Genomic DNA, 25099 nt, shown 5'->3' with positions numbered 1-25099 from the left:
CTGAGGAAAAAAATGTGCCCCAAAAAAACGCTTTTTCTGTGCACATTTCCCATTTATTGATATTGCCTGCAGTTCACAAACTATCTACCAGGGGGTGCTGCAGCTCCCTCAGCACCCTGGGTTCCCACGGCCTTGGAAAAACTCCCAGTCCTGCCCACCTTTGGGTTCCCGGAGGTAAGATTTCCATTCATTTTTGCCATAGGGATAGTGAGACAAATGTACCTGTCCAAACTCTCTGGAGCCTGGTGGAAACTCGACAGAGACAGACTGAGGGACTAGGGGTGTGAAGATATATTTTTCGATATATTGCGATTAGGGCTGCTCGATTATTGAAAAAATAATAATCACGATTATTTTTGTCATAATTGAAATAACGATTATTTGTTGCATTTAAAAAAATCCAGCAAAAAAGTGACAAAAATCCATCAAAAAAATGACAAAAATCCATCAAAAAAATGACAAAAATCCATCAAAAAATCCATCAAAAAATGACAAAAATCCATCAAAAAAAATGACAAAAATTCATCAAAAAAGACAAAAAATCATCAAAAAAAGAGAAAAATCCATCCAAAAAATGACAAAAATCCAGCAAAAAAAATGACAAAAATCCAGCAAAAAAAAGACAAAAATTCACAAAAAAAAAGACAAAAATTCATCAAAAAAAGAGAAAAATCCATCAAAAAAAATGACAAAAATCCAGCAAAAAAATGACAAAAAATCCATCAAAAAATCCATCAAAAAATCCATCAAAAAATCCACCAAAAAATCGATTTTTTGCGATTATGCTAATTTTGTAATCGTTTACTGTTGTAATCGAAATCGTAATCGAATTTCGATTAATTGCACAGCCCTAATTGCGATATTTTGCGGGACTATACATGCCTTCTTTCAGTCATGTCGCTTTTGTCGTTTGGCGGCCATTGTAAATACTAGGGATGTCGCGGTTACCGGTGTAGCGGTAAACCCCGGCAAAAATGTTGACAATAATAATTACCGACATATTTTTTGGGTATTTAAAAAAAGCTGAAGGACAGTTGATAGAAGACAGTTTTCCTGTTTGTGGAACGTGCAGGAAAAAGTGTCTCTAAAGCAGCAAGACTTCGAACCTCTGACTCTCCTGCGTGACCGTCTCCCAAGGCTCTATAGCAGTAAGCTAACGTTAGCGTGACCGTCTCCCACAGCTCTATAGCAGTAAGCTAACGTTAGCATGACCGTCTCCCACAGCTCTATAGCAGTAAGCTAACGTTAGCGTGACCGTCTCCCACAGCTCTATAGCAGTAAGCTAACGTTAGCGTGACCGTCTCCCACAGCTCTATAGCAGTAAGCTAACGTTAGCGCTTTAGCTGAAATGCTGATGTGGGACTTTGGGCTGAGGGAGAATGTAACGAGTCGCCCCATAGTGCGGCTGCAGCGCCACCACCAGCGTAAGCCGTGTCCGGATACCTCCGCACAATGGCACAATGCGTTACAGGGCTCCCGGTGGCATATTCACTCTCGCCGCAGTTTTATGATTTTAACAATGATCACTGTCTGAGGCATTTTCCCAAATCTGCAAAGGGAAACCTCACTGGAAGGAAACAAACTGAGGACAATTTTCCTGATATAGACGGTTTATCTTGTTCGAAAATATTCTTCTTTGTTTCTGGCGCTATAAATAGTCCATGTAATACCCTCGAAACTATCAACTAAATCAAAACTAAATGAAAAGTTGTTTTTGAGACTAAACCTGTGGGACCTTATCGAGGTCTGTGTCTTTCCAAATCCAATCCAATCCATTCCGGTCAAGTTGGAGAAACATCTCAAGGACCATCAGTGGGAAAAGGATGTATATTAAGTACATATTGTCTGCTCATTCCTACATACTGTTTATTAATACATGAGGCCCCAGGTCATTCTGTACATGGGAGTCTTCTGACCTCTTTCTTTCACATAATCAACTCAAATACATAAGGACATAATTACGCTCGAAAAGCATAATCATAATCACAAAATCATGAGACGTTTGAACGCTTGGAACTGGGTGCAATCTATTATTGATCTGAAGAGGCATTTTCCAAGTCAGTGCCTTATTTTCCTGTGAAACAGATTTATTCGGCTCGCACTTCAAAGCGGCGTCCCACAGATCTGAATGTCTGATGTTGTAAATGTTGCGGGAAGACGGCGAATAAAGCTGTACATTTCTTGGCAACAACTCGTTTCCTCCGTCCCGTTTTTTTCCCGCCTGATCTGCGAGTCCTCCTCCTCCTTCTCCGCTCCTCTCGGTAACCGGGTTTTTCTAAACTAAAAACAAAGACAAACGGCGGGAAAGAAAACTGCGGGGATTACACCTGACCTGACATCGGGCTTGTTCATGCCAAGATTAGACACACAGTGAACTCTTTCTTTTTTTCTTTCTCTTTGCTTTTTCTGATGAAAAGTCAGGATAAACAATCTCTCTTACTTATTTTATTCAAACATATTTAATCACATCCCAATGCTTTATGGAGCTCCACAGAGTGAGCCATTTCAGTACCGGACTGTCCCGTTCACGTCTGAGAGTTCAGCGAGCTCCACGCAGTGCCCTTTCCCACCAGGCTGGTGCCGGTGCTGGTTCTGGGCCAGTTCCAGTTTCAGAACCGGTTCTTTCGTTTTCCACTGAAAAAAACGCTGGCTCTTGGTTCCAAAATCTGGTGCCGGTTGGGAACCAATTAAAAGCTGGACCAAGAAGCGAGCAAGCGGCCAACATCATGCACCGCGGGCCCAGTTTATTTATTTATTTTCCGCGTCACCTAAACAGGCCCATTTTAATTTTACGTCAGTTTCATTTGCTTTAATGCGCTGATGTGTCCGAGTATATATATATATATGGTCAGCTTGATATATTGGACCGATTTTACAATATCGGCTATCAGCTGATCTTTCGCCCATAAAAGCCGATATTTCCGAGACCGAAAGTGATAGAGGCTTCCCATTGCATTGGTAAGAACGTAGTCAGGGCTTTAAAATGAGTCCTCCATAACTCCCTCGGCCTCAGGGAAACAGAGAAACATCGCAATGAGACTTGGTTAGCTCCAAGTTTCACTAAACCTCAGTCAATATGGACATGCTGCACGTCATTTTGAAGAATGAGTTGGTCTTAGCCTCCGCCGCAGCTAGCAACAGCATGCTAATGCTAATGGAAGCTAATTAAAGCTGGGAGAGAAACTATGATTGAACCACCTAAAGTAATAAAAGAAAAAGAAAAAACAATAAGTATTTATGCTGCAGGATTAAAGATTTGAAAACAATCTCCCAAAAAAATCGGACAAAAATATTGGCCGTGCATATCAGCATCGGCCCATAACAGTCAACCTTGAATTTTTTTGTTTATTCAGCTGGAACGCTGTGAGGTCGTAAGTCGTAATTTTCAAGTGGAGAAAATACCAGTTACCAGTCGCCTGGAACGCATCGTAACTCGAAGCTCCTTGAACATCTAAAGGTCACTTCCAGGTCGAATCAGGCATTACGTTACACCACGGCTAAAGGCTCAAAAGCAGATTTAACATAACGTTAGTTCTAAAAAGCTACCGTGTTTCCTGCCCCAGAGGAGCTGCCTGTTGTCAGTTGTCACCGGTGACGCTTGGCTGTGATCATTAGCACTTCTGGGTGAGCGGAGTGAACGTGTGTGGGGTTAAGCGGCTGTGACAGGGCCTGGCCGAGGCGCTCCTGCTCCCACACTGTGCGCACCGTACGTGGGCACATTTACAGAACATGAGGAGCTGTGCGCTGCAGATAACAAGAGCCTTTAGACATGCAGATGCAGGAGAACGGAGAAGGCCACGTGGAACAGTCTGTCTCATTACACTGCGGCTCGGAGGAGGAAGCCAACTCAAGTACAAGTAAAAGAGACCGCTTATTACTCAGAGAAAGAAAGTACTTGAAGTGAAAGACTCTTAAGGGGAGACACTACAGGCAAAACTCAATTTTTTCAGTTTTCAGGTTTTGGGCCAAATTGGTCTCTGAACATATAAACTTTCACCCGGAAACAGAAAATATACCTAATCTTCACAACAACATGTTTAAATATTGCGCTGATTCAATGTTCCCCCATAGACTTATATGGGAGAACGCAATTTCAAGGGCCTTTTTCTCAAAACACATTTTTCTGTCATTGTGGCGACACTATGTCCACGTCAGTCGGACCTAAAGACTTCACATTTTCCAGCCTTGGACTGAACAATATTTGGAAGATTTTTTCAGAGGGATTTTTTATTATTTAATCCCCTAAGCCCCATTTATTGAGTTTTGAATGTCAAAAAATAAGTTGAGAATTTAATTTTTACACATTTTTCCACTAAAAAAACAGCTTCTTTTAAAACTAAACAAGAAATCCACAATCCCCTCTGAAAAAAGTCTTGGTAACTCATTCATCAATAAAATGAAACCGTAAATTTGAATGTAGCTCTATCCATTATTCAGATTTCGTCGCCGAAAAGATGGGAAATTTGGGGCATTTTTAGGCATAAAACACCTTGTTCTTATATGAAAAGATAAAATGACGGAAAACTTGCAATGTATTTTTTTCTCACATTTATGCCAGTGATCGACAGCAACAGTTTCAAATTGATATCTGTAAATTTACATTTTTTCCCTATTCACCTGCAGTGTCTCGCCTTAAGTAGAAGTGTATAGGATGAACAAAACATAAAAAACAAGAAAATTCAGATGGTTTTGAAGAATCTATCAAACATATTTCTTGGCACAGACATTAGTAGTGCGCGTTACAAATAAGAAGGTGGATGTAGCTAGCCGGAGCAGTGCTACATTTGAAACTTAATCCAGTGAAGTAGTGCTGCATTCCTGAGGACGCGAGCTGCAGCAGAGTGTTGTTTGATGGAGAAGAGAGTGAAAACATCTGCCCACTCCCACTCAGCACTCAGGCAGGACGGACAGAAAACACAACAGACTGCCCACGCTCCAACAACAGAAAACTGCTTTATGTACTATTCTGTCAAGTACATATTAATGCTGCAGCTCCTTCACGCACACTAAAAAGCATACGCACTACTGCCACTGAAACTCTATCAAGAACACACACCACTGTGACTCCATGATCTGGACAGGGCCTTTCTGTGTGGAGTTTGCATGTTCTCCCCGTGTCAGCGTTGGTTTTCCCTACCACAAAAAAAACATGTACAATAGGCCAGCATGAATGAGAGTGTGTTTGAGAGTGCGAGTGTGGGACAATGGATGCAAATTAGCCAGGTGGGGTGTGTTCATTAACATGCACTGTCCTTAAATAAATATAAAATACACACATTAATGCTGCAGCTCCATCACACACTCTAAAAAGTATACACGCTACTGCTGTGACTATCATGCAACCTATAAAGTACACATCTAATGCTGCAGCTAAATCACATACTCTAAAAAGTATACACACTACTGCTGTGACTCTATCATGTAACCTATAAAGTACACATCTAATGCTGCAGCTCCATCACATACTCTAAAAAGTATACACACTACTGCTGTGACTATCATGTAACCTATAAAGTACACATCTAATGCTGCAGCTCCATCACACACTCTAAAAAGTATACACACTACTGCTGTGACTCTATTATGCAACCTATAAAGTACACATCTAATGCTGCAGCTCCATCACATACTCTAAAAAGTATACACGCTACTGCTGTGACTATCATGTAACCTATAAAGTACACATCTAATGCTGCAGCTAAATCACATGCTCTAAAAAGTATACACACTACTGCTGTGACTATCATGTAACCTATAAAGTACACATCTAATGCTGCAGCTAAATCACATACTCTAAAAAGTATACTCACTACTGCTGTGACTCGTGTCATGTAACCTATAAAGTACACACCTAATGCTGCAGCAAAACCACACACTCTAAAAAGTATGCACACTACTGCTGTGACTCTATTATGCAACCTATAAAGTACACATCTAACGCTGCAGCTAAATCACATACTCTAAAAAGTATACACACTTCTGCTGTGACTGTATCATGTAACCTATAAAGTACACATCTAATGCTGCAGCTAAATCACATACTCTAAAAAGTATACACACTACTGCTGTGACTCTATTATGCAACCTATAAAGTACACATCTAATGCTGCAGCTCCATCACACACTCTAAAAAGTATACACACTACTGCTGTGATTATCATGTAACCTATAAAGTACACACCTAATGCTGCAGCAAAACCACACACTCTAAAAAGTATACACACTACTGCTGTGACTCTATCATGTAACCTATAAAGTACACATCTAATGCTGCAGCTAAATCACATACTCTAAAAAGTATACACACTACTGCTGTGACTATCATGCAACCTATAAAGTACACATCTAATGCTGCAGCTAAATCACACACTCTAAAAAGTATACACACTACTGCTGTGACTATCATGCAACCTATAAAGTACACATCTAATGCTGCAGCTCCATCACATACTCTAAAAAGTATACACACTACTGCTGTGACTATCATGTAACCTATAAAGTACACACCTAATGCTGCAGCTCCATCACATACTCTAAAAAGTATACACACTACTGCTGTGACTATCATGTAACCTATAAAGTACACACCTAATGCTGCAGCTCCATCACATACTCTAAAAAGTATACACACTACTGCTGTGACTATCATGTAACCTATAAAGTACACACCTAATGCTGCAGCTCCATCACATACTCTAAAAAGTATACACACTACTGCTGTGACTCTATTATGTAACCTATAAAGTACACATCTAATGCTGCAGCTAAATCACACACTCTAAAAAGTATACACGCTACTGCTATGATTCTATTATGTAACCTATAAAGTACACATCTAATGCTGCAGCTCCATCACATACTCTAAAAAGTATACACACTACTTCTGTGACTATCATGTAACCTATAAAGTACACATCTTATGCTGCAGCTAAATCACATACTCTAAAAAGTATACACACTACTGCTGCGACTATCATGTAACCTATAAAGTACACATCTAATGCTGCAGCTAAATCACATACTCTAAAAAGTATACACACTACTGCTGTGACTATCATGCAACCCATAAAGTACACATCTAATGCTGCAGCTCCATCACATACTCTAAAAAGTATACATGCCATTGCAACTTCATCAAGTAGACACACTACTGCAACTCTATCACGTACTCCATAATCAAGTTCACACAGTACTGCTGCGACTCTGTCAAGCACACACACCATAGCTGTGACTCTTCCACATAAACTATAAAGTACACACACTACTGTTGCTGAAACTAATGCTGCAACTATATCGCGTAATGTATAAAGTACACAAACTACTGAATCTTTTTTAAGAACACAGACTACTGTTGCGACTCTATCAAGTATTCTATTCAGTACACCCTACTGCTGCTGAAACTCTTTCACATTATCTATAAAGTACACGCACTACTGCACCACTATCAAGACTACTACTGCGGCAACTGTATAGTTCACACACAACTCAATTACACACACTACTGGTGCAACTTTATCAAATACTACTGCTATTTCCTTTTTCACATTGCTATAGACATTACTTATTCATTTTATTTATGCGATAAAGTAAATGGTTATGCTGTTTTTATACTTACATGTCTGACAACTGCGGCTGACGCACATACTGTAAATGTGAGATATTACTGCAGTATACTTCTTTTTGTACGGCGACTGTGATGGCTATTAAATGGCTTTGGTTCGAGTGGACCGTGGGCGATGTATTCTATAGAGTCGTGTTGTCGTACCTCAACTTAATACCTGCTCTACACCTTTTATGTTCCTTTCTTTAATCCATACCATAGCGGGAAATGAGTTCTTTCGCTCTACTGTGGTGTAGTAATGCATCATTGCCCCTATAGCCTTGGTCTTTCCTGTAATATAACTTACAACGATGTGTCTGGGAAATACCTCCAGGACTTTGTTAAAGTAAATTGAACGTAAAAATGCCAGCAGAGTTCACATGGCCCGGCATCTGCAAGCACAGTGTAAGGGGAAACAATTAAAAAACAAGCTAACAACGCTAATGAATGATAGCCTGTATTCAAATTGTCCTTCACACGGCTGCCAACTTTGGGATCCATGGAGACAGATGCCCCAAACATTGTGCTATTAATCGCCCGCAGTGGTAGCGATCTATCAAAAGTTTTTAACTGCGCAAGAAAGGAAGACAATTTGAGCATTGACATCATCAGAGTAAGTTTGGTGAACATGCATGGACAAAAGAAGCATATGGGAAAAAACTAAGGCAATTTGAGGATCACAAAACGGCTGAATTACAGTATATACAGTGTACACCATTTGGAATTTCTCACATTTCTGCCAAAATTGGTCATAAAATGTGGTCTGATCTTCGTCAAAATCACAGGAATGATTAAACAGTGTGCTTAAAGTAATACCACACAAACATTTCCATTTGGATCATATTTTTATTGGCCATAACATGTAAACATTCACAGGAGAGCGTGGAATAAGTAAGTACACCGCCTGATTCTCGCTGAACTGCAGCAGTTTTGTAAAGAGGAATGATCCGAGATTCATCCTGATCGTTGTGAGCGTCTGATCTGAAACTACAGAAAAGCAGTTATTGCTGCAAAAGAAGGATGAGCGGATATTAAATACAGGGGTTCACTTACTTATTCCATGCCTGTTGTGAATGCGTGGAATAAGTGTACTTACTTGTTCCACGCTCTCCTGTGAATGTTTGTATGCCACGGCCAATAAAAACACGATAAAATGTAAATGTTTGCGTGGTATTAGTTTAAGCACTTTAATCATTCCTGTGATTTTGATGAAGATCAGACCACGTTTAGTGACCGATGTGCTCAGTTTTCCCTCCCACTGTGTAATTACTGTATATATCCTGAGATGTATGAAATTAAAGACTTATCTCACCGGCCTGGAGACTAGTCTCTGAGACGTCCCCTGGAGATAATGCGAGTCTCCAGGTAGTATCAGTGAAAATGAACAGCTGGGACATTTTCGACAAGTCTCGGAGACGTTGAAGGGACTTTACAGAAACGTCTCACAGGTTGAGGACAACAAATAGTGTTTGCAATGTTGCAACAGCTGCATGAGAACACGTAGACCTATAAGACGAGCCTTCAGGTAGTCTCTGTTCCGTTTTCTTTTTTTCTTTTTTTGACATAAAACAAAGCTTACAAAAAGCACATAGACAAAGGAAAGACACATAAGGGTAGGTTACATATTTGATTCTTAGGATCATTCTTGGTGATTCGGCCTATGATACTAATGATACTACAACGAACTTAGTTTAGTTTAGTTTAGTTTAGTTTAATTTATTTGAGCAACTACATTTTCCTGATTTACAATTACACATTAACCAGTCACAGATGCTCAAAAGGAGTCGGCTGAAGCAAGAAGCTTATGAGCGCCTGCCCCACACATTCAACATATTAAACGTTTACCATTTACAGAAATACATGAGGACTGTATCCACAACCAAGAAGAAGTTTGCACCTAAAAAGGAAATGAGATTACATGAGTGGAACGCATGGACTCCATAGCTTACATTTCCTATTGGATACTAAACAAGTAACAAGAAAATAAGAAAATTCATGTATTTGATTTTCCAAACCCAGGCACATACAACTGTATTTAAGATTTACATTTATGTTATTGCATACATCAAAATGCATTTGTTATTATTATTATATGATGAATGTTATTACCATCATTGCAATTAACATGATTTACCAAAGTGGAATTTGTTATACAAGAAATAGTAGTAATAATAATAATAATAAAAATAATTGTAGTTGTAGTAATTGTGATAATAATAATAATCACAATAATATAATCCCATTATAGTCATAGAGTAATGATACGAATATATGCAAACAAAATGATACAGATAACTCGATATAAAAATATAAACAAGATATATAAAATAAATAGAGGGATTTGAAGACAAGGAAGACATAAAGTAACAAAAGTATAAATAATAATTATAATAAAAAATTAAAAAAAACAAAAAACTGAAGACACTGAGACTACCTGAAGACTTGTCTTATCTCAAGGGGACGTCTCGGAGACATCTCCATGACCAGCGGCAATTCCAGTCTCCAGACCGGTGAGATAGGCCCTTTGTATGCACGCAGTCAAGCCCCGGAGATAGGCTCTTAATCAATCACTGTAGATATATACCAGGGGTGTCCAAACTTTTTTTCATGGGGGGCCGCATATTGAAGCGTACACAGGATGAAGGGCCGTAGATCAGTAGTTAGTGCCGCAAAACCTTTGACTAGCAGAGGTTTAAATTGTGCCCCACACCTCTATTTAAGCTTAAAACCTTCATGCCAGCTCAGTCTCACAGTAAAATGTTAGTTGTTCGGTTAGAATTGTATAGAATGATTACATTTCAAATAAAAAGGTCCATCTCTGGTGATGTGTACCGATACAGCAAGAGGCCGAGGGCCACCATTAATTGGTCTGAGGGCCGCATTTGGCCCCCGGGCCGCACTTTGGACAGCCCTGATATATACGCACACAACCCCATGTATCAAAGTGGATCTTCCTCAGGTCATACTTTCATGCCTCTCCTATAACATCTGCTCTCTGATTGGTCGGCTCATCCACCAGTGAGCAGGAGGAGTTCACCACACACAAGTCCACGTACAAACATAATATCGATGGGGATTATATAGCGTTTGAGCATGTGAGACTCCAAGAAAGGAAGGGGACCCCAACAGGTTGCTCACTTTGCAAACATTGGCACCTAAAGGCCCATTAAAGCTTTCCGTTTGGATACGCATGTAGCGTTCAGTCCGTTAGTCGCTTTGTTTATCCAGAGTCAGATCAACGGAAAGTAAATGAACAAACCACTGGGGGCACTACTGTACACAGTTCTACAGGTGAAGCACGACAAACGGAAGAGAGTAACCTTCTAAAAAAAGTCACCTCACCTTCTTGTTGAAAAAAACATTGCGGGTGGCGCCATATTGTTTTGGTCCCGACTCTTCATCTTCTGTTTGTGTACATCTTCCAATTTAACCAGCGCACTCTGGTGGTAACTTTCGATAGCGCAAGCATAAATGCAGTGACAGTAACTACGACTGTAACACACAGATCTATTCACATACGGATGGCCAGAATCGAGACTACAACATCAAGCACTTTCTTTAATGTGGATTTTACATTTTTGATTTTCAAATGATTATTACTGTGTAAATCCACAGGAGTGAAACCAAACGCCCATCTAGGTTTGTCTCTAAACTTCGTAACGTCTACTTGTGTTCTAGTATCACTTTTTAGGTTCGTTTTGTCAGACACTAAGGTTAGAGATGTTAAAGATCTTTTACCTTTACATGTTTCAACGCCATCTGCAGGCCGTCATCAGAAGCATCACCGGCGTGCGGTGACGTGTCACTTATCAGCTGTACTTCCGAGGCGTGACCAGTCTGACGGTCCCAACAGGTCCGACAGACTGGTCACGCCCCCTGCCGCCCGGTGGATTCTGGGCGACAGGGTTGATGGTGTCGGTGCTCCGTTTCCTGATTTCTATGGCTTCTTTTATCCAGCGCTTGAATTTATTGGTTTCCGATCCAATGAACCGAGCCTCGTCCCAGTCCATGATGTGGTTGTTTCTTTTGCAGTTGGTCCGAAATAGCTGATTTTAAATTCTCCTGTCCTGCCTTTTCTTTTTTTGTTCGTGTGAGTCGTCCCCTTGTTTCTTTTTCGCATTCTGTTTGGTGTTACTTTTTTCTTATGTGGAAAGGTACTTCGATACTTCTGATGACGGCCTGCAGATGGCGGCTGAAACATGTAAAGGTAAAAGATCTTTAACATCTCTAACCTTAGTGTCTGACAAAACGAACCTAAAAAAGTGATACTAGGTTTGCCTCTGATTGGGGTGTGACATCATATATTGAGAGCTTGATAATCACACCAGACCTTTTAATGTCTTTACCACACGGCTTCATTCCAGCGCGTGTCAAACAAACCGCAGGCGGCCGCCCACGCACAGCAGCAGCAGCAGCGGCTCCGACAGCGACGCCGCAGCTCCTCATTAAGAAGTTTGTTTAGAGCAGGACATCCACACGCACTTACAGACCGCTCTGCGATTAGGGAGCTAGCACAGCGCCGTTAGAAGCCGACCATCAAATGCGGAGCGGTAAACAACAGCTCTGATTTACGCCGTGACTTATGGCGCACGGTTACAGAGCGATGTAGGGTTAATGTGCTGCTTTTAAAACGGGAGCATTAGCGTTCCAGAGCAGACTGAAATATGAGCTGCTAAACTAATACAAGGACCGCGTGGATTCCCGGACATGCTTTCTAGAAGCGTGGCGGGTTTTATCCAGGATAAATCCCCACGGAGACGTGTTATGACAAATTTGGTTAAAGTTAAGCCAGGTAACTAAGTTAACGCCATGCGGGCCTGGCTCCCTGCTGGGTGACCAGACTGGTTTCTTCCTGTGCCCCAGACGAGCACCTCACACTTCTAGACAATAGGGCCCACATGGCCCATTTCCCCAACATGACAAAGATCTCCTCCTGCCTCCAAACGCCACCATGATGCATTACCATGTAAAGCACCTTCTTGGTTGCCTGCAGTGACATCCCCAACTGTATTACCATTTCTATGTGCTTCTGTGCTTCCCTTTGTTGTGTATGACCCCTGTCCTGCTGCTCTGTCTTTGGTGTGCTCACCTATAAAGATGATGCCAGGGCTGAGCAGAGCAGAGCTTACCATGACCTCGCCGTCATGTGTAACCCTCTCCGCAGATGCATTGTGTAATAAACTTCACATGTTGACTAGACAAACATCTCTTAAGCTTTATTAAGCAAGAAAATCCACAACAGACTTCAGCCATTTAAGGCGAGACACTGCAGGTGAATAGGGGAGGAAAAAAAAATGTAGAGATGTCAATTTGAAACTTTTGCTGAACATCACAGATATAAATATGAGAACAAATGTATTGCACTTTTTCTGTCATTTCTGGCATTTTGAGCATTAAAATTGCCTACATTTTGGGCAACGAAATCAAAATAATGAATTGAGCCAGATTACATTTGATGGTTTTATTTTATTGACATATTAGTAACTAAGATTTTTTCAGAGGGGATTTTGGATATTTTGTTTAGTTTTTCAATAAACTAATCATCAGTGAAAAAATCTGTAAAAACTCAAATTCCGCCTGTTTTTTTTTGTTTCAAAGTTGAATAAATCAGGCCAGGAATTAGATATTAAAAAATCCTTCAGAAAAAAACAAAAATCTTGTTAGGTCTCAGACTGTAAAGTTTGGAGTCTGTGGGAGCTTCTATAAGGGCTCAGGCTCTGCCCGAGTGCGGCTTCTCTCATTCAGAGAAAACCAGCCCTGAAGTTTTGTAGCGAGTGCGCATGCGCGGCCCGTTCTTCCACTTTTCCGCTCCAGCGTCTCGTAGGAGGAAAAATACCATATTTGGGTGAAAGTGTCATCACGGGGCCCCTTAGCAGGACACGTGGATGTCAAATCTGTCAATATTTATGAATGAATACCCGCTTGAAAGATGGCCTTTCTACACGGCCCAGCAGCTACTTCCGGGTTGCCCCCAAATTTGGATTATTGTGCTCAAATTGAGATGTTTATACTGATCTAGTTAAATACTTTTTGCAGTGTGACAGTTAGATTTCTGTCACTGACGTCTCTTCTGAAATGTGGTATTTGTGTGTAAAGTGTAAAGTGCGTAGTGTGATACCGTTGGCCGGCGTCTTCTGCCCGTCGTCCTCTCCGCTCTGGGGGGTGTTGTGCTGGGCGTGCTGCAGGCTCAGTTTGTGACACACCTCAAAGGCCTGCCCCACCGTCCGCACGATCCTCATGGCCTGACTCTGCACAGACAACGGGCAAAGAGCCAAGCCTTTATTCATCACGCTCAGGTATCATCTCCACCATCGATCAGTGTGGCAGACAGTCGCCCGGCCCGGCCCACATTACAGCCCCAGTCTCAATTTAACCCAGCGCATTTACTCCAGGTCGACTTTCGCCAAATCTGATAGCTTCTTGCAATAAGCGGCAAAATAGCGACAAAAATGAGACGCAAATGAGGATGAAAACAGCAATAAAGGTGCAATATTAATGTATGGGAAGGCATGTTTCGTCCTTTTCATGGCATTTCTATAATTGCTGTGTTTTTTTTTTTATCATTATCATCACATTAGTGGCCTGTGGAAGTTTATCCGACCACACAAAAAGCAGAAACTTGACTGAATTTGAGTTAGCGTTTAGCTCAGAGCTTTTAAATGCGCTAATTTCTAGTTAAGTAAAATCTTAAAAGGTCTTTACATTCATGAATGATTTCTAACTAGGCTTTGAGCAGGAAAAGTTGATATTTTTTAGTTCTATGAGGCAGTGAACCCGAGATGGTGTTTATACAAATGTAGATGTATTCAGTTCACAGAGGTTTTCTGCAGCTTGTTATTCTTGGTAAATCCAGTGTTGGGGCTAAGTTTGATCCTCCAGCATAGAACCTCTGGCCCGCTACATTAATACTCTAATGGCAGGTGTACACGGTGCGATTTTGTTTTCGCAGGTCATAGATTGTACAGTGAGACAGGGACAAAAATTTAAATAACTAGCCTACTAACTCCTCACGTGTGTGAAGTAGATCAACATCAACCTGATCGGTCTAGATCCGCCTTATCCAGCAGGGGGCGCACTATCTCGGCGGATTCACTTCACTGTAGATTTGCCTCAGCTCTGGGTCTGCAAGCTTTCCCCCCCTCGCCAGAGTGGCCACAAGCATCAGAGGCCAGTCACGAGCGGGCACGACTCCGCATTTTACAGGACTTTCCCTGCACTTTCCCATGAAAATAAACTCCACTACTTTTGGTCGTAAATCTTATAAGACAAAAAGAAAAACGCGGTGTACACCAGGCATTAGACACATCAGAAGAGTCCATCCTGAAACCAAATGAGGAGCTTCATTCAAAAGACGTTTGTGAAATACATGTATTCGTCCAAACATTGTGTATTATATGAGCCATCTGCACTGATTTATCCCATGATGTGGCTTTTCTCATGTATATAATGTGTGTTTTTCTCATGTATCTCTCCCTGTCGCCCCCGTCAGAATCCGCACTCAACCCATGGGGCGCACAGTGCAGGGAAGGTGTGGAACCGCCGCTCTCTGGGACAATTGTAGCTGCACATCTTCTGAACGGATAAGAATGAGAGTGTCTGATGCATTTAGCTGAGCCGACATTGGATTGAGTGGCTTCAATAGGCACGGAGATAAGCCCAGAGCATTAAACGCGACCGCGGGCCAAGGACACCGGCGAACAGAGGCGGTGAGGACAGGCCTGCACACTCGCGGCTCCCCGAGTCGGAATCCACTGCGGTCCACGTGACATCAGATCACGCATGATAGTCTACATCACGGGTGTCAAATCATTTAGAGAGGGAGCCTAAAATATAAACATAGTGCTGGTCAGAAACAGACTTTCACTACTGTTTATTATTTGGTATAAAATGCCTTTAAGGTTCAGCATTTAAAGGAACAGTCTGGAAGTCTAAATGTTTTACAAATTGTATAAAATGTACAAAATCCACCTCCTGTATCATTTTTTGTAAAGTCCCTCCTTCCCAGATCTCAGCGACTAATCAAGTCTAGCGTCCTCCCCTGTTGACCAATTAGAAAAGCTTTTCCTGTGAGGCAGACTGTTAGATGTCCAATCAGGAGGGAGGGGGAGGAGCTTAATCCTCATTTTGCAAACTGAGACGGGATTTCTGGTTAAAGAGGGGAGGAATTTGATTGTTTTACTAATTTCACTCTCCTCCTTTCCTCACTTTGCAAACTTGCAGACCATCACTTTAAATATTTCCTCCTCCTCATCAGAACAGAAACAAACTGAACAGGGTCCTCTCTTGTGTTCAGTGCTTTATTATGACCAGGGCTGGGGACCGTTCGTTATTTTCCCCTGATACCACTACTTTAACAATACCTGCTTTTCTGTACCGGTGGCTTAACGGTACTTTTTCGATACCTATGTTATCTTTATTATTAAAACTGAATTAAAATAACGTGTATAAAAAAGTATCGGCACAAGAGACAGCAACACGGTAGCGTCACATTTAACTTCATGTTTTGAGCAGACTTTCCACTTAAGCAGCAAAAAAAAGAAGAGAAAGGACATTATTACCTCCTGAGCTGCAAGGACAGATCCACATCAGGACATGCACTGTTCGATGACAAAACGAAAGTACTTCACACGTCAAAGATCTTTACACAGCGAGAGCCAAAAGTTTCATCTCCTCCCTTCACAGGGTTTGACGGGAGGGGGCAGCGCCACATCTGAAACAGTGGATGCCTTGGGGTTTCTGAGGGGTCGAGCAGAATCTGACCAAAAGTGATCATCCAGAGCTGACCAGTGCTAAGGTGGTTGTGTCCGGAGGAAGAGGGGCAGAAGAGCGGGGACAACTTTAAACTGCTCTATGATCTTGCCGACAAGCTATACACTACAGTTGGTGCCTCAAGAGCCACTGTGGACGCTGGATAGGTCCCCAATGATAGGTCCCCAATGATAGGTCCCCAATGATAGGTGCCCAATGATAGGTCCCCAATGATAGGTGCCCAATGATAGGTCCCCAATGATAGGTGCCCAATGATAGGTCCCCAATGATACGTCCCCAATGATAGGTCCCCAATGATAGGTCCCCAATGATAGGTCCCCAACGAGAGGTCCCCAACGAGAGGTCCCCAACGAGAGGTCCCCAACGATAGGTCTCCAACGATAGGTCTCCAACGATAGGTCCCCAACGATAGGTGCCCAACGATATGTACCCAACGATAGGTCCCCAACGATAGGTCCCCAACAATAGGTCCCCAACGATAGGTCCCAATGAGAGGTCCCCAATGATAGGTCCCCAATGATAGGTCCCCAATGATAGGTCCCCAATGATAGCTCCCCAATGATAGCTCCCCAATGATATGTCCCGAATGATAGGTCCCCAATGATAGTTCCCCAATGATAGCTCCCCAATGATATGTCCCGAATGATAGGTCCCCAATGATAGGTCCCCAATGATATGTCCCGAATGATAGGTCCCCAATGATAGCTCCCCAATGATAGCTCCCCAATGATAGGTCCCCAATGATATGTCCCCAATGATAGCTCCCCAATGATAGAGCTAAACATTGCTGTTGGTGTTTCTGGAGCTATTCAGCATCTCGCTGGAATGAAAGACAGCTAGACTATTGTTGCAATCAACAAAGACCCAGAGGCAACCATGTTCCAAGCGGCTGACCTTGGCCTAGTGGCGGATTTTTCTATTCTTGGAAGAGATAGTGCTTGAACTTGTAAGTTGCGATGTTTGCTTTGCAGTGCCCTGCCGTTGTCAACTTTATCGGTGCATGATTTGCTGAACTTCAGTCGGCCTGTTTCAGAAGCGTCCATGTTCTCGTCCTCTGTCCATATTGTTGTTGAAAAGAGATATTAAGTCATCTTCTCCAGGGGCATATGGGAAATGTAGTTCCAAAGTTTTTAAGCCGGTTCTGGTTATAATACAAGTGAAAAATCATACCAAAAAATACAAAACACTTAAAGAATGAAAGAGGGAGCCGGTAATCTCAATCTGTTGTCGTGGTTTTCCAAACAGTATCTGTAGCTTCCACATTCTTCATTGTGTTCTTCATACAGTACTTTTTACAACTTTCAAGGTCACTTTCACAGAAATGCTCGAAAACTCGCCTGCAAGTTCATGGAATTGATACACACGCATGGGAGTTTGCAATATACTAAAAGAGGACAAAACAAATGTCGTTCCACTTCTGAGAAACAGCCTCAGGGCCTTTAACATTTACACATTTCTTTTTAAAGCTGGATTTTAGGCAGGACGCTCAAGTCTTGATCATCATGGGGTGTGACATTTTAGTGGAGAGGTTGGTTTAATAAGCAAACAGGGAAATGGTGTGATTTGTGTAGGTAGTCCCAGACAGTGTGGGGATTTTTACATTTCCACTACCTGATTTCTTTCATTTTAGAAACAGGCCTGTGGTTTCTTTAAGTGAGTGACGTGACAAGGACATCAACAAAGTATCAATGCTCCCGGCGGCCCTCATTTATCAAACTCAACGTTGGCAACGGGCAGGGTCGGTCCTCACCAATATTCCGCACCATTTCCTTTCCGAGCTTTTACATTTGCGGACAGTCACCGTGCAGTGTTCACAGTAGTTTCCCTGCGCTTTTCTGTTGTGACACATGGGCGTAGGTTTGCGTGGGGATATATGGAAAAAATATCACCAAACTTACACCCTTGGCATCAATATAGTCAAACTTATTAGCTTTTTATATTTGCAAACTATCTTATTATTAAAGATTCCTTTTTCTCATTAGTTAATTCAGGGTTGTTTCTATTCAGCAAATGTAATCTTAAAGCTGCATTATGCAACTTTTATGTGAAAAAGAAAATGATATTCGTGCATATTTGACCTTGTAGTGACCAAGCGGATTTATGAGTGGTCAGCATGACACCTTTACTTTCCATCACAGTGGTCTGTAGAACGCTCCAGGATTAATTGCTTTGTAGGTTTCCTGGTTAGAGGGTCCGTCCGCAGTGAAAAACCTCCAAACAATTGATCCTGGATCGTCCTAGAGACCACTGTGATGGAAAGCAAAGGTGCCATGCTGACCACTCATTCACTACAAGGTCAAATACGCACAAATATCAACTTTATTTTTCACATAAAAGCTACATAATGCACCTTTAACGTGAAAGGTTCTACAATCTTCCAAATGTGTACAAAAAATGTCGTGTTAAAAGCAATTATTTATCTATTCCTGGTGAGAGAAATGTTCTTTTTTGCTGCTCACGCTGAGGCCCGAGTCTTTTTTCACAGCGTGATCATGTTGCGAGGTTTATGGAGTCATTTATCATATATCGCATAGAATTACGAGATACTCAGAGGTTCCTAGCCCCGCACCCAATACAGCTTCATAAACAGAAACGTCACATTCATAAAGCCCCTATATACTAGATCTGTGTGCGGAAAATGCATGCAGGCCGGAGGAGTTGGACGCAGCCCAGGTACTATTGGTTTTACTCAGAAGTGCGTGCTTTGCAGTCTCTCAGCCCAACGCGTGAATTATGAAGGCACTTATTTGAATAGAACGTGCTGGTACTATTTATTTACGCTGATAAATGACTATACTGACCGAAAACTGGCCAAGGATTAAATCGGGACAAAGAGTAGCTGAAATAGTAGAAAGGTATTGTGCGAAATAAAGACTTTCCTGTGCCTGTAGCTGGGGGATGATTCTCCTGTGCATGTTTTGGGTAAAAAATAGAAACAGGAGCCAAATAAACATCGTCATTATCATGGAGTAAAGCTCGGGACTTTCTGATGAATGTATTGTTTGAAAGCTGTTTCATCGCAGCGTCTGAGCGAACTACGACATGAAATATATCTGTGCAAGCTGCTGTACCGGAGTTATCCATCGCAGACAAAATGTTCGTAAGCTGCCGTCTGTGCCAGGCTCTTTTGGTGTTGCGGACATTTCATCTCTCACATAAGAAGCTTCACCAGCAGTGACTAATGATCCTCTGGCTGAAGGCTGATGTACTTATCCAGTAGGAGTGGGTTACCTTTTCAGAGATACCCCCTATATTTAATCTAAAAACTACACTCAACTCGTTCAGTAGTCTATATTCCAGCGATTCTCATACTTTTCATACCAAGTACCACTTCAGAAAATATTGGCTGTTTCAAGGACCCTTTCACAAAATATTAAACCTTCCAGGTACTACCTCACTTTCATTTCTCATGATATATGTGACCTTCCAAATATAGCTACTCTATAAAATATAAGACCTTCCAAGTAACCTCCCATAAAATATTTGACCTTCCAAGTACCCACTAATGAAATATGTGACCTTCCAAGCACCCACTAATGAAATATGTGACCTTCCAAATATACTCTTTTAAATATAAGACCTTCCTAGAACCCTCCCATAAACTATACGACCTTCATAGTATTCTCTTATAAAATATTTGACCATCCAAGTATCCTTTCATAAAATATACGACCTTCCAAGTATCCTTTCGTAAAATGTGACCTTCCAAATATCTTCTCAAAACATATTTTAGCTTCCAAGTATCCTTTCATAAAACACTTGACCTTCCAAGTACCCTCTAATGAAATATCTGACCTTCCAAATGTACGCTCATAAAATATGCGACCTCCCAAGTATCCTCTCATAAAATACTTGACCTTCCAAGTACCCTCTAATGAAATATCTGACCTCCCAAGTACCCTCTCATAAAATATTTGACCTTCCAAGTATCGATTCTTAAAATATGCAACCTCCCAAGTATCCTCTTATAAAATATCTGACCTCCCAAGTATCCTCTCATAAAATATTGGACCTTCCAAGTATCCTTTCGTAAAATGTGACCTTCCAAATATCTTCTCAAAGCATATTTTAGCTTACAATTATCCTTTCATAAAATTATTGACCTTCCAAGTACCCTCTAATGAAATATCTGACCTCCTAAGTATCCTCTTACAAAATATTTGACCTTCCAAGTATCCTTTCATAAAATACTTGACCTTCCAAGTATCCTTTCATAAAATACTTGACCTTCCAAGTATCCTCTCATAAAATACTTGACCTTCCAAGTACCCTCTCATAAAATACTTGACCTTCCAAGTACCCTCTAATGAAATATCTGACCTCCCAAGTATCCTCTTACAAAATATTTGACCTTCAAATTATCCTTTCATAAAATATAACACCTTCATAGTAGCATCCTCTCATAAAATATTTGACCTTCCAAGTATTCTTTCATAAAATGTGACCTTCCAAATATCTTCTCAAAACATATTTTAGCTTCCAAGTACCCTCCAATGAAATATGTGACCTTCCAAATATACTCTCATAAAATATGCGACCTCCCAAGTATCCTCTTATAAAATATTTGACCTTCCAAGTATCCTTTCATAAAATATACGACCTCCCAAGTATCCTCTTATAAAATATTTGACCTTCCAAGTATCCTTTCATAAAATATGCGACCTCCCAAGTATCCTCTTATAAAATATTTGACCTTTAAAGTATCCTTTCATAAAATATTTGACCTTCATAGTATCCTCTCATAAAATATTTGACCTTCCAAGTATCCTTTCATAAAATGTGACCTTCCAAATATCTTCTCAAAACATATTTTAGCTTCCAAGTATCCTTTCATAAAATACTTGACCTTCCAAGTACCCTCTAATGAAATATGTGACCTTCCAAGTGTCCTCTCATAAAATATTTGACCTTCAAAGTATCCTTTCATAAAATATTAGACCTTCATAGTATCGATTCTTAAAATATGCAACCTCCCAAGTATCCTCTTATGAAATATTTGACCTTCCAAGTATCGATTCTTAAAATATGCAACCTCCCAAGTACCCTCTAATGAAATATCTGACCTCCCAAGTATCCTTTCATAAAATACTTGACCTTCCAAGTACCCTCTAATGAAATATGTGACCTTCCAAATATACTCTCATAAAATATGCGACCTCCCAAGTACTTTCTCATAAATTTCATATCTTTCACGTACCCTTGAATAAAATATTTGAACTTCAATGTATCATTTTATATAATATCTGACCTCCCAAGTACCCTCTCATAAAATATTTGACCTTCCAAGTATCGATTCTTAAAATATGCAACCTCCCAAGTATCCTCTTATAAAATATTTGACCTTCAAAGTATCCTATAACACCTTCATAGTATCCTCTCATAAAATATTTGACCTTCCAAGTATCCTTTCATAAAACACTTGACCTTCCAAGTTCCCTCTAATGAAATATGTGACCTTCCAAGTACTTTCTCATAAATTATTTGACCTTTCACATACCCTCGAATAAAATATTTGAACTTCAATGTATCATTTTATATAATATCTGACTTTCCAAGTACCCTATCATTACAATATTTGATTCAAGTACAAAAATCTACAGGTGGTTGTGGCCAATTTGACGCAACAATCTGATTAGTTCAAAACCATTCATGCTTTGTAATGTTTTCTCACAGACACAGACATATTCCCAATGAATCTCACTCATTCCTTCATTCGTGCATTCACTCATCCTGAATTGGGATTGTTGACACTGTGATTGAAACAAAACAGCTTCAGGTTCGACTGTCAGAAGAGAACGGCATTAGAACGAGCTCAGGAGCTTCAGAAAAGTCAACCTGGCACAACGCGAGATGTTTATTCTGCAATACGGACACAAATAACGAGGAGACCCACGGAAATGAGCAGATCCCAGCGTTTAAGGGACAGTGACAGGATTTGACGTCTTGTTTAATCCTCCTCGCTCCCACATATCCATCTAATCCGGAGTTGGCAACGACCACTTGGCTCGCTCCGCGGCAGAAATGTGATTAGCTCAGAGCTCTGGATGTGTTCACTCGATTGTTTTACAAGACGCCCATTAGGTTTATCACGTACTCCGCAGGCTGTGTAGAACGTAAACCTGTTACAGCTGCTAATAGGATGTACAGTCCAAATGATGAAGTATCACATGCGCACAGGCAAACCCCCACACACATCACATAAAGTACTTACATGTTTAAAAAGCTGGACCGAAACATTAAGAGAAGTACCGGTCGATCGCAATGTGTGCGGACGGTTAGCAAGCCGGCTAGTCCATGAAACTTTGTAACTTTTGCTAGCTTGTTCAATGTATTTTTCCTATAGCCGGTAACATTTAGCCATAAAACATCACAAATAAGCTGAATGCCCATCTCGACTGCGCATGTGTGGGTCAATCAGGCTCCTAATTTCAGCCCAAACAAACCACTCCATTGAAATGTGTGAGCGAGTTCAGGCAGCGGAGCGAGAACACGGAAGTGTATTGAGCCATAACCGTGAACTTAAGGCTTACGGGCATTTGTTCAAAGACTATAAGTCTCAAGTGACATTTTATATTATTTATTTAAGTTGTCAATATCTTGAAAGCGAGGGAAAAGTCAGGACGGCGGCTTCGTAGGCAGGAGCGGACCAGAGCGGGCCATAGTGGACCATAGGGGACAGGGGGACGACAGGACCTGGGATCAGCCCGACAAAGACACCGTCACTTCTTAAAGCATTTAAATTCGTCTTGAAATTGTGTTGATGTTGAACATAGTGGGTACATTTCCATCTGTCAAATTAGTGATCGATTAGCTGTTGTACCATCAGATCACTCGCAAAAAATACAAATAAAGTCAATTTAGAGGCATAGCCTATATGGTAAATGGTCTCAACTTATCTAGCGCTTTTCCGCCTACATTAGGCACTCAAAGCAACTTTACAGCAAGGATCCACTCACCCATTCATACACCAATGTGCACAGACACTGGGGGCAATGTGGGTGAAGTGTCTTGCCCAAGGACACAACGACAATGTGCACTTTCAGGAGGTGGGATTCGAACCCCTGACCTTCCGATCATGAGACGACCCTCTCTACCATCTGTACCACTGTCGCCCTATACGCCTATATGTGTATGTGGATCTCTCTGGTCACAATAATAATAAAAAAAGATTTCATTTACTGTCCACCTCCTTATTGATAAAAAAAGAAAAAGAACTCTACATGTTTATTTCTCACTCCAGTTTAAATGTTCTAAATGTCGGCGACATGAGGCCAGTTTCAGATCCTGCACTTTGTCCAACAGTCGCTTTCGAGGGTCACAAATGTTTTTCTCACATATGTGAACAAGGACTGGTCGTCACTTCGGCCGTTCAGTTCTTTCAGTTTCTGTTTATCTCCGTTCGCAGCCGAGGTTGTAAAAATAGACTTTATGCTAACATCGTAACAAGCACCACGGCGACGACAAAAGTACTTTATATCATCAACTTTCCAGTGGTTAAAACGGTCCAAATCTGAGCTTTCTTCGTTGCTTTACGCTAACTATCAATACTGTTTGGTAGCCGAAATAAATTCCATTACACATAATGCAGGGGTGTCCAAACTTTTTTCATGGGGGGCCGCATATTGAAGTGTACACGGGGTGAAGGGCCGTAGATCAGTAGTTAGTGCTGCAAAACCTTCGACTAGCAGAGGTTTAAATTGTGCCCCACACCTTTATTTAAGCTTAAAACCTTCATGCCAGCTCTGTCTCACAATAACATGTTAGTTGTTAGGTTAGAATTGTATAGAATTAATTATTACATTTCAAATAAAAAGGTCCATCTCTGGTGATGTGTACCGATACAGCAAGAGGCCGAGGGCCACCATAAATTGGTCTGAGGGCCGCATTTGGCCCCCGGGCCGCACTTTGGGCACCATAATGCAACGGGTGACCCGAGATGGGCATTCGGCTTATTAGGAAAGAGCCTGATGCTACTTTAATATAGGGACTGGCTTTACCATTTACTTGCATGGGGATAGAACGTTAACATAGCAGGTCTGGGAAGTCATTGCGTAACAGGCGCACGCTGAGATCACCAACAGCGCTTCTGTGAATGTGTGGAACTGTTTCGCTGATGTTTTGTTTATGTTTTATGGAGTCATTTAATCTTATATTGCATAATAAATATGCAATATAATATAATAATATAATAATATGCAATATAAGTCAATGAATAAGGCGTGCGGCGCGATTGACGTGTTTTGCCCAAAGGTTTGCTTGCGAACTGTTCCTGGATGTGTGGGGAGTGAGGCTACGCGGATCCCGGACCGTTTTGGACTTCAGGAGTTTTTCATCCAGTTTGACATTTGGCGCAAGAGGTGAGTTCTGGTGCGGTGTTGTGGCACACGAAGGCGTCTGCGGTTTGATTAATTATAGTGGAATTGTTTTGGTGTTTTGGTCGCGGATTCGGAAACAGCCGTGTCACTTGTCATTGGCAAGTCAAACTTCTTTTCCATTTCTGCCATCACCAAATCAAGCAATCAATCGCCTGGAACTCACTCCCAATCCACACCAGAAACATGGAATCACTGACCACCTACAAAAAACTGCTCAAAACTCTGTTACAACCTACAACAGCTCTCTCATCTCTGCTTGTCTCATTTGTAAAGCGTCTTTGAGTTCCTTGAAAAGCGCTTTATATAACTTTACATTACGGGCCAGTAACTCCGTGGTACTTATAGTGGTAATTAC

General features: G+C 41.2%; 1 protein-coding gene across 2 annotated transcripts in view; it reads right to left on the bottom strand.

Moving 5' to 3' along the window:
- Nucleotides 1–25099, bottom strand: part of LOC306981333 (carboxyl-terminal PDZ ligand of neuronal nitric oxide synthase protein-like) — a gene marked incomplete at its 5' end in the record, with an annotated part of 286117 nt that overhangs the window by 109733 nt on the left and 151285 nt on the right. For both annotated transcript variants that reach the window (XM_079580914.1, XM_079580913.1), the window contains one exon: nt 13719–13848. In XM_079580914.1, the coding sequence (XP_079437040.1) occupies nt 13719–13848 (130 nt within the window). The remainder of the gene's footprint in view (nt 1–13718; nt 13849–25099) is intronic.

This window comes from Gobius niger (genome assembly GCF_951799975.1).
Source record: "Gobius niger genome assembly, chromosome: 22".
Taxonomy (NCBI): Eukaryota; Metazoa; Chordata; class Actinopteri; order Gobiiformes; family Gobiidae; genus Gobius; species Gobius niger.
The sequence above is the reverse complement of the archived record's forward strand: the minus strand, read 5'-3'. Positions and strand labels throughout refer to the sequence as shown.